Genomic DNA, 15,896 nt, shown 5'->3' with positions numbered 1-15,896 from the left:
CGCATCCCAGATGTATTTGACATATGAATTTACTGCAAATGCTGATCTGTATTTTCCCATAAATATGTGACTCGCTAAATAATTTTAAAATATTAATCAATTTCTCACACAAATGTATCACTTAATTTAAAAAAAATATATATAACCTATTATTCATTTGGGTTACTTTAATGATTGACGTGTGTGTTTTTTATGACTGCAGCAAGTCCTGGACCGTGTAAGTCGAATGACTCAGGGAGATTTAGTTATTTCAATGGACCAGCTTTTGACGAAACCTCGCTTGGGGACCTGCCACAAGTTTTACTTACATTCCTTCCAGCTCCCAAACAGTGAGACATCTTTATTTCTCAATTGCCACGGTTTATGTTATCAATGCTGGTGGTCTTATTCAGTCAATATTAAAGATATCAGGTTATATTTTTACAGAATGTTCTTTACATATGTAAGATGATTTTATGTAGAAGGGTCAGTGACAAAAACGGTTTGGCAAGATGAGAAATTTGAAATCTTTAAAAAAAAGTATATTTTGAAAGCATGCTGCAGGTATATTTCAATGCACATGGAGTATTTATGTTGATTTTATTACATTTGCACCATTTTGAAGGTTAAGACTGAATTGAACCTGAAAATGTCAAATGGTGTAACCGCCAATTGTGCCAAAGAATGAGAAAAATTAAATATTTTATCCACCTTGAAGGCATGTAGGCCTAATCATAAAAAATCATCAATATATCACAGGAAAAGACATTTTATTAGCTATTAATAAATGTAAATGTTTATGTGTTTTTGTAGTATTTGTCTGGACATATGATGAAAACAGCTCTTTTTTTCTAAATAATCTTTGACAAATGATGTAAAAATGTATGTAAAAAAAACTCATAATACAATACACTAAACTAGATGATTAAATATATTTATTTTTATTTTTTATGAATATATATTTTTTTCATTTAAAAAAAATACTAGTTACACCAATTGACACAGACTGGGTACACCACATTGACATTTTTGCAATTATCCCTTAAATATTCTTTCAAAATGAAATATAACCAAAAATGTTAGACTTGGTCCTCAAAAAAGAGAAGGTATGCAAGTAATCTAATGCAAATTTATTTTGAAATTTTAACCCTATTACATTAAATTAACCACACGGACACAAAATAATTAACGTCACGTCATTGACCCAGAAAACAGTTCATCACAAAAAATGACTTTACCTGGGTTTTCACAGACTGGGTCACATTTGGCATACAAACTGCACAGCATGCATTTACAAGTCAGAATCATGTTGTAGCTAGGACATAACAAAATTAAAGAGATTTTTTTAGCATTGCTAAGAATTAGGGTTACACTTTAATTTGATAGTCCACTTTAGACATTCTAACTATAAATAACTTTGCAACTACATGTCAACTAACTTTCAATAATTTGCAACTATACGTCAACTAACTGTCATTAGAGTATTAGTAGATTGTAAGGGTTAGGGAAGAGGTTTGGGTTAGTGGAATAAGTTGACATGCACCTGCAAAGATACTTATAGACAGTTGAATGTCTGTTGAGATTTCATCGCAATAAATGTTAGTAGATATTAAGCAGACAGTTTATTAATTCTCTAAATATTGGTATTTGATAAGTAGCTGCAAAGTTTCTTATAATTAGTAAAATGTCTAAAGTGGACCATCGAAATAAAGTGTTACCAGAATGATTAAAGTACATACAGAAAAGATGCATCTCTTTTTTTGTTTAACAGATGAGCTGAAGACACTGATGTTTTTTGAGGGTTGTCCTCCTCAGCTGGGCTGCACTATCAAACTCCGCGGTGCGTCCGAATATGAGCTGGCACGGGTGAAAGAGATCATCATCTTTATGGTGTGTGTGGCTTACCACTTACAGCTGGAGATCTCCTTCCTCATGGATGAATTTGCGATGCCTCCCAGCCTGACTGAAAGCTCTTCCTTCCCATGCCTGCTGGAAAGTACCACTTTGGAGGAAGAGGAGGAGACTGTCAGGGGAAGAGATAGCCTGGACAATGACGATTCTACGCTAGAAAACCTCATCCTCGCCTCAGAAACGGACTTTGAACCGGGGCTTCAGGAGATGATTAAAGTTCACAGTAGGCAGCACTCTGAATCTTCTCTTAAAGATCGAGAAAGCCCCAGAATTAATAAAGATGGGTCAGTTATTTCGTTCTCCGGAGGAGAGGAGGGGATGATGAAGACCTCCACACCTGTTTCCTCCTCTTTAAGCGTTCCCCAACCAGTGTCGCCACCTTTTCTAATTTCAGCCTTGAAAGAGATGTCAGAGGAAGTGATCAAACAGTCAGGTGAGCAGGTGAAGAACAGAGATCAGGAACAAACTCTGGTGCATCATGACAGCACAGGCTCCGAAACTTCCCTTCCACCGTCTCGGCTCTTCAGGGACCCGTTGCAGGATGACACTGACCTGTTTGTGACAGAGCATGTGGCTTCTTCAGATGATCGGCTCAAATCAATCTCCACTTTATTTAAACAGGAGCTAAAGGACATTATCCTCTGCATCTCGCCGTTTATTACGTTTCGGGAGCCGTACTTGCTCACGTCGTCTGGACTACGTTGTCCTAGTCGGGACTATTTTCCGGAGCAGGTTTATCTCTCTCCTCTACTGAATAAAGATTCGAAGGAGCTGGATTGCCGGCGCAAGAGGCAGCTGCTTAAAGAGTCCGGCCCTAGTTCTGGGAGTCTGACCAATGGTACTGTTTCGCACCAACGAACCATCCAGATCTTGCCCTGCCACAGACTTATGAGCACCCGCATAGCAGAGCATCTGAGCAGCAGTCAAGATCTGGCACGGATGCTGGCTGACTACCGCGCTCAAGGAGGACGCATTCGGCAGAGGGAAGACATGCAGTTCAGGGAAGCACCGCCCGCTAAGGCACCCATAAAGTCGGACAGTGAAGAAGATAAAGGGGCGGGACAGAATGAAATGTCATGGGCTAGTAAGGTGAGGGGTCACTTTTCATTGATTATTAATTAGGGATGGACGATATCATAACATTCGTAATATACCGGTATAAATTCTGCCCAATACAAGAATTAGTCATCTTGTAATAATATAGACTAGTTAAAGCAACACTATGTAGTTTTTTTACCTTTAAATAATGTCTCTAAAATTATTTCAGTGATAGAACAACTTTTAACTGGACAAATTTTTACTGTTGCTGCAACCTGAGCAGCCTCCTAGCTGCTACAAGCACACTCTGAAAGTGGCGGTGGGGGGTAGAGCACACAGCCCCGCCCCTCCCCCTGCCTGCAGAAGAGTGTCTGATACCAGGCACTGTTGCGCTTTTCAACCACATGGGGGAGCTGTAAGTAATTTTTACATGGAAACTACATAGTGTTGCTTTAAATTATGTGCAAAAGCCATTCACAGTTCATGCGCAGATGGATTATAAGCACAAGTATAAAATCACTGGATCTCTGCTGATGGGACTCGGGATGCCACCACTTGCGTTTTGGGTCCTGTGTCCTTTGAGGCAATACGTCGACTTTGGTTCCAAAGTTCGCAGCTTGATCTGTTGAACTCCTTCCTGTAGTAACCATATTTTTCTATAAATATGTTTTATTCTCAACAATTCAATTGTGTGCTGTCGAGTTGCATTTGAAACTTGATGAAACTGAAATTTTAAATGAAATGCAATTTTTTTAACAATTTGCTACTTATGTTAAAAGTGAAATTTTACTGAAGTCGTTTTACATTTGTTAAAAAAATCCACCTGGTATTGATAGACCACACTTGTGAGTTATTGACCACAGCAAAAATATATCTCTGTCTAAAACATTATCTATACAAGTTTTTCTGAAAATAGTACTTTCACCCCTGCTCTCCTCCAACTATGTTGCGTCACCTGCTGTTCCCGCCCACTACACTTGTCACCGGGACACAACAGCTGAGACCTATCAGACTTTTAAAAATAAATATGCGGCCAGATACAGTGAGGAAAATAAGTATTTCAACACCCTGCTATTTTGCAAGTTCTCCCACTTAGAAATCATGGAGGGGTCTGAAATTGTCATCGTAGGTGCATGTCCACTGTGAGAGACATAATCTAAAAAAAAATCCAGAAATCACAATGTATGATTTTTTAACTATTTATTTGTATGATACAGCTGCAAATAAATATTTGAACACATGTCTATCAGCTAGAATTCTGACCCTCATAGACCTGTAAGTCTGCCTTAAAAATGTCCACCTCCACTTAATTTATTATCCTAAATTAGATGCACCTGTTTGAGGTTGTTAGCTGCATAAAGACACCTGTCCACCCCAAACAATCAGTAAGAATCCAACTACTAACATGGCCAAGACCAAAGAGCTGTCCAAAGACACTGGAGACAAAATTGTACAATTAAGCCCAACAGCTTCTTAACAATGAATCGAGAGCCGTAAACTCTCAAAATCTTTATTCTGAAAGTTTAAAGTCGTCTTCTTGTGTGTATACACCAACCTTAAAGTAATGGTGCTGTATTAATATCATCATTCATATCGTTATCAGGATAAATGAATGAATACATCAGGATAAATTTTAAAGACAATATCACCAATCCCTATTATTAAATTAATATACAATGGTTTTTGTAACTGTAAACATGTACAGTACAACATTGTTTTATGTTTCAGTTGGACTGCCTAAATCCAATCAATCATCAGCGACTCTGTGTGCTATTCAGTAGCTCATCTGCACAGTCCAACAACGCACCAAACCCCTGCGTCAGCCCATGGTAAACTCTCAACAGGCTTACATTGCAACCATGTTTTTTCCACTTTAGAGTTATGTCTTAATATCATATTGCTGAATGTATTTTGTATAGGGCTGTGACGGATCACAAAACTCACTGTTCGGATCACATTACGGTTTTTGAGGCACGGATCGGATCGTTTTTCGGATCAGCAAAAAAAAAAGGGTGGGAAAATCTAATAACAAATAAAGAAATTACAAACATTTATAAAAAAAAGAACAAAGTTGCACATTAAGTAAGGTCTAAAATTAGCATTAGGTACATAAATTGAATTAAATGAATAATAACACTCTCTTTATTATACAAATTAATTATTATTTTATTATTTTAGAGCCACAGAAGTGATTTCTCTTGGTCTTGGGTTGTTTGATTAACATTAATGATACAGACTTAAGGAGGTTAATTTAGGTTACTGTCTCTTTAAGACCAAATAAGCAGAATAGTTTCGGACTCTATAATTCACTTAATACATAAACAAATGTTTTTATTAGAAAAAGAATGCTGTGCGATCATTTTGTATGTTTGTGCCCTGTCAAGGACAGAAAGATTTTATGTTGGCTTACTTTCTTGAAGTATGTTTACGCACTACTGAGGGAACTTAAACGCGCGCACACACACAGGCGAATTCCAAACGGCGCTTCAGGAAGAAGATGCAGCATAAACTGTCGCTTTGCTTCACATAAACGTTACGTTGTTTTTCATTGCTCTATTCAGCGAATGTATGTTAATGGACTACAGTATGAGAGTAGCGCAACTCTCTCTATAGTTTACTCATGAGAAGTTCTGATCTGACTGGAGCTGGACCGGACACATACCGCATGTGCGAACAGAAATCTGCTCATTTTACGCCTTTTTGCGGTTACATTGTTTAAAATCACTTGAATGTTAACATTTGCAAGCATTTGAAACACGTGCAAATGATCAACTTTCCCTATTTAAATTTGCATATTAATCCGCGAATCGAATGCGAGCCGAACCGTGGGTTGTGATCTGTACGGATCAACTGCGGTCCGTCACAGCACTAATTTAGTAAATTCAAACAAGGCTTTTATTAATGTCTGATTTGTATTTACAGGATTGTAACAATGGAGTTTTATGGGAAGAATGATCTGACTCTTGGTGTGTTTTTGGAGAGATACTGTTTTAGGTAATCTATTAACATGTACATCTGTTACGAATGTGACCTTGTCTGTGAAATCCAGGCTAAAGTCTCAAAATTTAATTATGAGACCCTAAGCATCGATGTTTAATTGTTTTCACTTGAGTTTTTATCTTTTACGTGGCCTCACTCATGAAAGATATCAAGGTTTTATTGTCATGTAGTATGTAGGATGACTATGCTTTAATTCGTTTTTATTTTATGATGAAGTAATGTGTGTGTCATCTGTTTTTTTTTTTTGTCTTTTGGAACCCGGTACAGGCCCTCTTACCAGTGTCCAAGCATGTACTGCGAGACTCCCATGGTTCACCACGTTCGGCGTTTCGTGCATGGCAGCGGCTGTGTTCAGATTGTTCTGAAAGAGCTGGACTCGCCTGTTCCCGGCTACCAGCACACAATCCTTAACTACTCCTGGTGCCGTATCTGTAAACAGGTACCAAAGAGACTTACCTGATGAGTATCTGTAAGATGATCAGAGTAAAGCCTTCATGTGTGTTGTCTCTTTTAGGTAACTCCTGTTGTTCCTTTGTCCAATGACTCCTGGTCCATGTCCTTCGCCAAGTATCTAGAACTTCGTTTCTACGGGCATCAGTACACCCGTCGGGCCAACGCTGAGCCTTGTGGTCACTCCATCCATAAGGACTACCACCAGTATTTCTCCTACAACCAAATGGTGGCTTCCTTCAGGTGGGCGTCCTTACAGTGTGTATCTTGTATAATTCGTGGAGTTGTCAAACTTAGTTTCGTACTCTTCTATATCTGTAGCTACATCCCCGTGAGGCTACTGGAGATCTGTCTGCCTTCTCCGAAAATTATGATTAGGAACCAGGGACCCTCCAAAGCAAGCTTACAGCAGGACCTCAAAGACTTTTTACAGAAGTAAGATTCTTCACCGAATTTCTCTCACAAATGCTCTTTCAGATCTCAACTAAAAGAACTGTGCATTTGATTCTTCATCTTCTGTAGGGTGTCTCAGGTGTACCTGGCCATAGATGACCGTCTGACCTCCTTAAAAACAGATACCTTCAGCAAGACCAGAGAGGAAAAAATGGAGGATATGTTTGCACAGAAAGATGTAGGTTTCTTTCCACAACACAGGCTGCTTTTCCACTTACAATCCATCTTACAGTTGTATGCTTAATGTACACTAGTCAACATTCGAAGTGGATCAAAACCTTTAAAAAAAGTTTATATAAAACCAATCCTTAATACCCATTCTTGTCTTAGGACAAGTTTGATAAACCTTTTTGATCCACTTCAAATGTTGACTACTATATTTATCAGGGATTTCATTCATTTATTTCAATCTTTAACATGGTCTTATTAGTCCGTATTAAAGATATCAAGGTTATATTCCTACAGAATGTTCTTTACATTATGTAGGATAATTTTATGTAGAAAACAATAAATCATAAAATTTAAATGTAGTTGAGTTTTCACAGACTTGAGATTTTGTAATTCAATGACCAATGTCCAGTTACTCAAATGTATATTTGACCGTTTCAGATGGAGGAATCTGAGCTATGTGGCTGGATAGAGAAGCTACAGATGCGTCTCCAGGCCACTACTGTGGACTCTCCACAACAACTCCAGGTTGTTCTGGAGTCAGTGGTGGCCAAAAAGCAGAGCTTGTGTGAGACGCTACAGTCGTGGAACAACAGGTGAGGAATGCATTCATACGGCCAGATAGAGGAAATGAAACATCTGAGAGCCGAACAGTACAGACATGTTTTATCTGATCACCAGACTTCAGGACTTGTTCCAGCAAGAGAAGGGCAGAAAGCGAATGTCTGTTCCTCCCAGTCCTGGCAGGCACAGACAGACGGCATCAGATGAGAGCAAGGTCAGTATAAATCACTGTAATGTATCTTAAAGGAAAACATAACCATTTTTCAATATTTTACTATGTTCTTACCTTAACTTAGATGAATTAATACATACCTATCTTTTTTCAATGCGTGCACTTTTAATTTTTGTACAGCGCTTAGCGAATGTGTTAGGATTTAGCTTAGCCCCATTCATTCCTATGGCTCCAAACAAAAGTTTTATTTTGTGCCACCATACTTACTCATCTAACAGTCTTCAAATAGGGAAAATATGGAAGTGTTTGGTGGCTTCTAAATTCTTCCCTGTTTGGATCCTAAGGAATGAATGGGGCTAGGCTAAATGCTAACACATTCATAAGGTGCTGTACAAAGATTAAGTGCACGCATTGAAAAAAGATAGGTATGTATTTATTCGTCTAAAATGAGGTAAGAACATAGTAAAATATTGAAAAACGGTGGTGTTTTCCTTTAATACAGTCTGGGATCTCTTAAAGAAAAGGTAGAAGTTTAATGGTAGCCCTGTTTATGTAGGCCTGATAACCAAAAGATTTTTGTTTTGAACCATGCAAGGGGTGGTCCATGATCCCTGATTGACATTGAATAACATACTCCACCTTTGTTTACCCCAGGTATCATGCACTTAAAATAAAATAATCTACTAAATGACTACTTTTGTTTTTATTTAAAGACAAGTGCTTTGGAGTCCTCCCCTCGTAACCCCTCCCCTGTTGTCCCAAATGGCGAGAAAGGTGAGTTTATTGGTCCAGCATGTACCTAAGAAGAATAACCTTGCTTTACTCTGAATCGATGCTTGGCCTTTGTTTGACTCGCAGAGGACCGTCATCTCAACACATTCCCATCAAGTTCAGGTTCATCCTCATTACTGCAGTTGCCATCTCCAGCCGAACAGGCTTCGGACCTCATCACAAGTGGACCCTCTTTCCCCGACCAGGATTCGAACAGCATCACAGAGGGTAAGACACCAAACTTTCCAAGCTCCTTGTGTTTAATATCAAGCATAAACACTTGCCTTTCTCACTTCATCTCTACTGTTTTTTTTTTCACTCAGATATGTTTGACGGACATTTACTCGGTTCCAATGACAGTCAAGTCAAAGAAAAGTCCATGACCATGAAAACCATCCTGGCCAACCTGTTGCCAGGCAACAGCTACAATCCCATACCTTTTCCTTTGTAAGGCTGTTTTTATATTACTGCTTACAATGAGCAAGCCCAAATGCAAGTCTCAAGCTAATAGACGTCTCTCTTTTTTTTATATGTTAGTGACCCAGACAAGCATTACTTGATGTACGAGCATGAGAGAGTTCCTATAGCTGTGTGTGAGAGAGAGCCCAGCTCCATCATTGCTTTTGCACTCAGGTAACTGCTTGTACAGTTTTGTGCTGTAAATAATCAATTTACTGTCACACATTTACTTTGTGCCCACTTTTGCAACTAGTTAGGCTCACTCTTAGGCCCAGAATATTGTAAAGGCGTGTTTAAACAGAAAGAAGCTTAAATAAAGCATTTCAGTATGACATTTTTTGTTTGCTTTATTTAAAATCTTAAAAGTGTATTCTAGCAAACATAAAAATACAACTAGTACTTCATAATAACAACAATATAACTCTTTAAACATTTTTGAATGATTCTACATCTATTTTTCAGTTGCAAGGAGTATAAGACCGCTCTTGATGAGCTCACAAAGACGACGGCAAAACCGGGAGTTGATGACACACCTCAAGCTATTAGGTACGGCCAGCATTCAGTTCTTTAGATACTTGGCTATATCGCCTCTTTATGTATATATATATACAAGCTCATTTCCATTGGTGTCTATAGTACTGGAGAAAATAAAGTGAAGAACAGCCCAGCCAAACTAAATGAGAGCAGCACATCACAACTGGGCCGCAGCAGCATAGACACTGACCCCCTGAGTAAGATGCTACTGTAAATCTATTGGTCTGACACACCTTATAAATATGGTACTTTAGATCATAGGCTTGGCTTAATATTCAAATGTTTGTGAACAAGTGTTGATTATATTTTGCAGAGGAGCCTGAGAGCGGAGACAAACAGAAAAAGCAGATAGGAAATCCACACATTGAGCTGCGTGAGTATCGTGCTAACATCATGGGCTAAAACAATCACCTTTGATGGTGTTGATGGAATTTTGAACATTTGATATTTGTGACCCTGGATCACAAAACCAGTATTTTTTTATTGAGATTTTTACGTATATTACTGAATAAATAAGCTTTCCATTAATGTATGGTTTTTTAGGATAGGACAACTTCTGTATTTGACAACTAATATAAATATTGAGAAAATTGCCTTTAAAGTGGTCCAAATTAAGTCCTTAGCAACAGATATTACTAATGATAAATACATTTTTTTTAGGGCCGGGACTTTAACGCGTTAATTAAGATTAATTAATTACACAAAAAATAACGCGTTAAACATTTTAACGCATTTTAATCGCACTTATTAATAGAGTCATTCGTAAATGCTGCAGACCCTGTTTTAGTTCGAGAACTCCGGGGTTGTGATGCAGTGTAAATAAAAGTAGACGGAACCTAAACGAACAGCTGATTTTAACGTGACAACGCATCAATTTCAAAGTAAAAATGATTTATTCTGGTAAATGGAGGTTTGCAACGGAGGTTTTGCCCAATAAACATCTACCAACAAACTACAGATTATTTTAACATGTATCGTAATGTCTGTTATATGTTAATGTTTGAGTATTGTTGGGTTTAAATATTGTTGTAATGTTGTTTTGTTTCAATTTAATTAGTTTATTACGAGTTTAATTTAAGTTTTGTTTGCTACTTTAAAACGAATTTCGTTTCAAATAATTTGTCTCGTAATTATAAACAATGTTTTGTTGTTAGGTTTTGTGAATATAAATTAAAAAGAACATTAAAAGCAACACCGTGCATCTCATTGATGCATATGCTACCGAATGCCAAAACATGCAGTGAGTAGCCTATATCACTTACTTTTCAAAAAATCAGCCTGGCAGTGCCCAGAAGTTAAATTTACACGCGCATTTAGAGCATACTGTAGCAGCACGTTTGATTTGCGGTGTGCTTAAGACTTTTAAAAATCAACTTCATATTAATTTTAATAGGCTACTTTGACGGAGGACACGCACAGAGAACAGCGACGGCAGGTAAAGGAAAAAAGTTAAACGAATAGAGTCAGTTTGTAAGAACATTTTTAAATTGACTATAAGATCATCAATATGAACTCTGAACAATGAACTATTATAAACATAACAGCAAGAAAAGCTGAAGAGGAACTCGCAACATTAAAGCAATAAGCATTTATGTAGGCTAAAGCTATATATCACCTCTTATTTTTTTTAATTTAGTTAAGTTTCAATGGTAACACTAAAGGGGCGTACATTATGCAGCGCTTTTCACATCCGAATCCCACTTAAGAAACCTATAAACGATGTGCAACTTAAAAAATATATTATGCACATTTTTATATATTTTATATATAGTATATTATGTTTTGTTGTTTTTATACGCGAGGTGGGGCATCCGCGCACATAGGTACCAGAACACAGACAGTCAAAACCTGAGAAGTCCCGAACCCTGCAATATTAAACAAACTACTTTAAGAAATGCGGGCCAGGAAGCGGGTCGGGTATAATATATATATATTTTTCGTTGCGGTCCGAGTTGCGGGCGGGTTGTTTATACATTGACCCGCGCATCACTGGTAAGCGTCGATAAGAGCATGGTTGTGTGTAAGATATGGAACAAGGAATTCACATATCACCGCAGCACATCGAGCCTCAAGTATAATCTCAATGCAAAACATACAGCAGCTAGGGTGGACATTAGCCCGACTCCGGGTACAACGACATGGTTGAACAAAAATAAACAATATTTTGTTAAGCTTATGTATTCAGTCATTATTCATAAAAATCCATGTAAAAATTACTTCTTAATGTTCTCAGGTCAAATATTTATATGAGATTAAAATGCGATTAATTTAGATTAATTAATTACAAAGCCTCTAATTAATTAGATTAATTTTTTTAATCGAGTCCCGGCCCTAATTTTTTTATATATTTATAATAGGAAACTTACAAAATATCTTCATGGAACATGATCTTTACTTAATTTCCTAATAATTTTTGGCATTAAAATATATAGCTGTGCTACTTATAACTGGTTTTGTGGTCCAGGGTCACATTTGTCCCCATTGAGTCTTATCAACGACTTATATTTAAATACGTAGAATAATCACACCTGATTTAGATGATATTGGACTTTTAATATGTACAGTAAGTGGAGTCCAAAAGTCAGCTTTTGTTAAGCATTTTTACAGTTTTTTTAATTTTACTATGTTCTTACCTCTACTTAGACAAATTAATACATACTTTATCTTTTTTCAATGCGTGCACTTAATCTTTGGACAGCGCGTTGTGAATGTGTTGCCAGATAAAAAATGAGAACTATATTGTATGGCGGAAGGGCACTTAGTTTGCAGAACTTCGACCTTGGCGCGCAGTGACATCATCCCTCCTGTGAACTCCCCCCTCTCTGTCAAATTTCCGTCAATATTACTGCGCCCGAGGTCGAAAAGCTGCAAACTAAGTGCTCTTTCACCATACAATATAGTTCTAATTTTTATTAACTTAAAAAAAATCACGTTTTATTTTGTGCCACCATACTTACTTGTGTAACTACTCATGTAACAGTCTTTAAATAGGGAAATCATGGAAGTGTTTGGTGGCTTCTAGATTCATTCCTGTTTGGATCCTAAGGAATGAATGGGGCTAGGCTAAATGCTAACACATTCACGATGTGCTGTACAAAGATTAAGTGCACGCATTGATAAAAGATAGTGATGTATTAATTTGTCTAATTTAAGGTAAGAACATAGTAAAATATTGAAAAACTGTGGTGTTTTCCTTTAAGGAACAGTGGAACAGAGAAATCATCATGATTTTTTTAGTACTTGTTACTGGATGTATTTGCTCCTGGATTGTGTTAAATATTTGATTTGAAAACCTGTTGTTATGCAGAGTTCTCAGACGCAAATGCCAAGTTTTACTGCCGGATCTACTATGCAGAAGAGTTTCATAATATGAGAGAGGAGATCATGGAGAGCTCAGAGGAAAACTTTGTGCGCTCACTTTCACGCTGTGTTAACTGGCAGGCTCGCGGGGGAAAGTCCGGAGCAGTTTTCTATGCTACCGAAGGTGCCACTTAATCTGAGTTGTTTCTTTAAAATACTTTTTTAAGAAATCGTTACGGTAGTAGTTCATCATGTGCTTTTTCCTCAGATGATCGGTTTATTTTGAAGCAGATGCCCAGATTAGAGGTCCAGTCCTTCTTAGACTTTGCACCCCATTATTTCACTTACATCACAGGAGCGGCTCAACAGAAGGTAAGAAGCTGATAAACAAAAGGCTTTTATATTTGGTATAGTTTCCACTGAATTAAGACCATATAAAAGATACTATTACAAACTATCAACATACTTTTTATGTACTATTTATTTTTTTATACAAAAATTATTTGTTTTGCATGTTGCACAGCGGCCAACGGCACTTGCCAAGATTTTGGGAGTGTACCGTATCGGCTACAAGAACTCTCAGAACAACACAGAGAAGAAACTGGATTTGTTAGTGATGGAAAACCTTTTTTATGGGCGAAAGATGGCACAGGTACTCTAAAGACATTTATTTTTTAAAAGAGTCATATACTGTTGCCAAAAAAACACATTATTTTCCACATACCAGACATTATGGTTGCTCCTCAATGCTCAGCCTTTCTGAAACACAATGATTTTTATAAAGCACATCGTTCTGAAAAGCGCAGTGTGCTTTGATTGGCCAGGTATCCAGTGCGTTGTGATTGGCCAAATACCTCAAGCATGTAATGGTAATGTTACGTCACTTATCGTATTTGGAATATCATCTCCCAAACCACAGCGTCTCCAAGACATGGTGGTGGCGAAAATAAAAGCTATGCCTTCTTTCTTTGCCTTTACATTTGTGCAAACTTCCCACACATTGACATAGATGTGAGGCCAACTTTACGGATCTCCTGTATGCATGAACAGCTTTTAACACTCCAAAGACCGAAAAAAAACATAAAATCGCATCAGATGACCTCTTTAAGTGTATAACTAACCTGCGCATCTACTGCTATAGACAAACTGCCTCCATTCTGTCTTACGGTCTTCTGTGTTTTGGGATGGTGCAGGTGTTCGATCTGAAGGGATCCCTTCGAAACAGAAACGTAAAGACGGATCAGGGAAAGGAGAGCTGTGAGGTGGTGCTTCTAGATGAGAACCTCCTGAAACTGGTGCATGATAATCCACTTTACATCCGCTCCCATTGCAAGGCCATTCTACGGGCTGCCATTCTGAGTGACGCCCACTTCCTGTCCAGTCACCTCATCATTGATTATTCCCTGCTGGTGGGCCGCGATGATGCCACGGATGAGCTGGTCGTGGGAATCATAGGTAAGAACATCTCAGATGTCTTTAAAAAGGAGCTATAGGAATTTAGGAAGCTTGTTAACTGTTGTTGTTGTTTTTTTAAGATTATATCCGGACTTTCACATGGGATAAAAAACTGGAGATGGTGGTCAAGTCAACTGGGATTCTTGGAGGTCAAGGTACAGTTACAACCATAGACTATAACACATATGTACGTAGTGCCCGTGACATCACCCATTGGTTTGTGAAGAGCCTTTTTGAAGCCAATGGTAGGCGCTGCCTGCCGTCACCATCTTGGCCATGCATCACCGCGCATTACTCGCTGATAACCGTAAATGGGTAAAGAGGCGGGACATGGGTGAAGCTGAGGTGGCTGTTTGCTAAAACCACACCCATCTAGCTCGACTGTAGTGACAGCAGTGTCAGTTCACCGATCACTAAAGTGGCCACGTCCTTAATTATGGAGACGTTTTAGGATTAATATAATTTAAACGGATGATTTACAAGAAAATTCTACCCCTAGCAGTTGCCATGAAGGGCAAAATTAGCTATATAGACCAAAAACAATTTTTGTACCAGGCTCCAAAGTTGGGCATGTTAACATAAATCACTGTTCAAAGTGTCTGATCATCCTATTGACTTTTTCATTTAATGACAGGTAAAATGCCCACGGTGGTGTCACCAGAGTTGTACCGAGCCCGTTTCTGTGAGGCAATGGACAAATACTTTCTTATGGTCCCGGATCACTGGACGGGACTTGGACTGAATTGCTGAGGGGCGTAAAGACAACAACTGGAAGGACATGCTGCTCTCTCTGGTTTCTTGGAGTGATTCAGTGAAACTCCTAAAGAAAACAATGTACCCACTGTTCCCAATAGTGTCAGAAGCAGCTATTTACTGTATGGTGGGATCAATGAAACTCAGCTGTTTACAGATAGACTGAGATGCCAAGACACAGGTCCAAGCACACACACTGGAGAGACTAAACTGACATTGATAGCTTGAGACCTACGATAACATTTGTTTATAACTTGTTAACCTAATGTGTGGAAAATGTAAAAGTTTGTCATAAATGTATAGAGATGTAAAAGATCATTAATTAAAGATTTATTAATATTACCGCGTGTGTCTAATATACATTTTTTGTGAGATTTGTCTGCATCACAAAAAAAAGTTACACATTTAGGATTACACTTTTTATTATGTTTCCTGGTCCTGAATGTGTATAGCAACTCATTACATTATGTGCAGTTATTACATTATAAGTAGTCATTATTATTGTAATGAAATGTTCATAGTGTAATCATTTTATCAAAACGTAATAATATCTTGAGCTCATAATTTAATAAAAATGATTACATTATGATGATTTATTATATCATAAATAACTAATAATTGTAAACATTGCAAACTTAATACTGGTGCTTGCATTTATGTAAAGCATCACTATTATTATACATCATAGAGGCATGGGGTGGGCTTGTTTCATTAAGCATAATCATTGATGGATGCCAAATCTCTCCCTAGCAACCAAACTGAGGACCATATCAACCATTTAGCAAAACCTAAATCTTTGTATCAGAACATTGTAAAGACGTGTTGGTCTCGTTTCCTCCATGGCTTGGACTGCAATCATTGGATGATGCCAATCCACTCCCTAGCATCC

General features: G+C 37.9%; 1 protein-coding gene across 7 annotated transcripts in view; it reads left to right on the top strand.

The window, feature by feature from the left end:
- Positions 1–15,349, top strand: part of pikfyve (phosphoinositide kinase, FYVE finger containing) — a 33,467-nt gene extending 18,118 nt beyond the window's left edge. For all 7 annotated transcript variants that reach the window (XM_065251788.1, XM_065251787.1, XM_065251786.1 and 4 more), the window contains 23 exons: positions 203–329; positions 1,751–2,979; positions 4,657–4,757; positions 5,851–5,922; positions 6,196–6,367; positions 6,443–6,621; positions 6,700–6,813; positions 6,901–7,009; positions 7,441–7,595; positions 7,681–7,777; positions 8,449–8,509; positions 8,594–8,734; positions 8,830–8,953; positions 9,044–9,139; positions 9,428–9,511; positions 9,602–9,696; positions 9,813–9,872; positions 12,807–12,983; positions 13,068–13,171; positions 13,323–13,451; positions 13,993–14,254; positions 14,335–14,409; positions 14,889–15,349. In XM_065251788.1, the coding sequence (XP_065107860.1) occupies positions 203–329; positions 1,751–2,979; positions 4,657–4,757; positions 5,851–5,922; positions 6,196–6,367; positions 6,443–6,621; positions 6,700–6,813; positions 6,901–7,009; positions 7,441–7,595; positions 7,681–7,777; positions 8,449–8,509; positions 8,594–8,734; positions 8,830–8,953; positions 9,044–9,139; positions 9,428–9,511; positions 9,602–9,696; positions 9,813–9,872; positions 12,807–12,983; positions 13,068–13,171; positions 13,323–13,451; positions 13,993–14,254; positions 14,335–14,409; positions 14,889–15,004 (3,879 nt within the window). In that variant the 3' untranslated portion in view covers positions 15,005–15,349. The remainder of the gene's footprint in view (positions 1–202; positions 330–1,750; positions 2,980–4,656; positions 4,758–5,850; positions 5,923–6,195; positions 6,368–6,442; positions 6,622–6,699; positions 6,814–6,900; positions 7,010–7,440; positions 7,596–7,680; positions 7,778–8,448; positions 8,510–8,593; positions 8,735–8,829; positions 8,954–9,043; positions 9,140–9,427; positions 9,512–9,601; positions 9,697–9,812; positions 9,873–12,806; positions 12,984–13,067; positions 13,172–13,322; positions 13,452–13,992; positions 14,255–14,334; positions 14,410–14,888) is intronic.
- The last annotated feature ends 547 nt before the right edge of the window (positions 15,350–15,896 follow it).

The sequence above is a fragment of the Paramisgurnus dabryanus genome, chromosome 15, assembly GCF_030506205.2.
Source record: "Paramisgurnus dabryanus chromosome 15, PD_genome_1.1, whole genome shotgun sequence".
Classification (NCBI taxonomy): domain Eukaryota; kingdom Metazoa; phylum Chordata; class Actinopteri; order Cypriniformes; family Cobitidae; genus Paramisgurnus; species Paramisgurnus dabryanus.
Note: the sequence above shows the minus strand (reverse complement) of the source record. Positions and strands in the feature narration are given on the sequence as shown.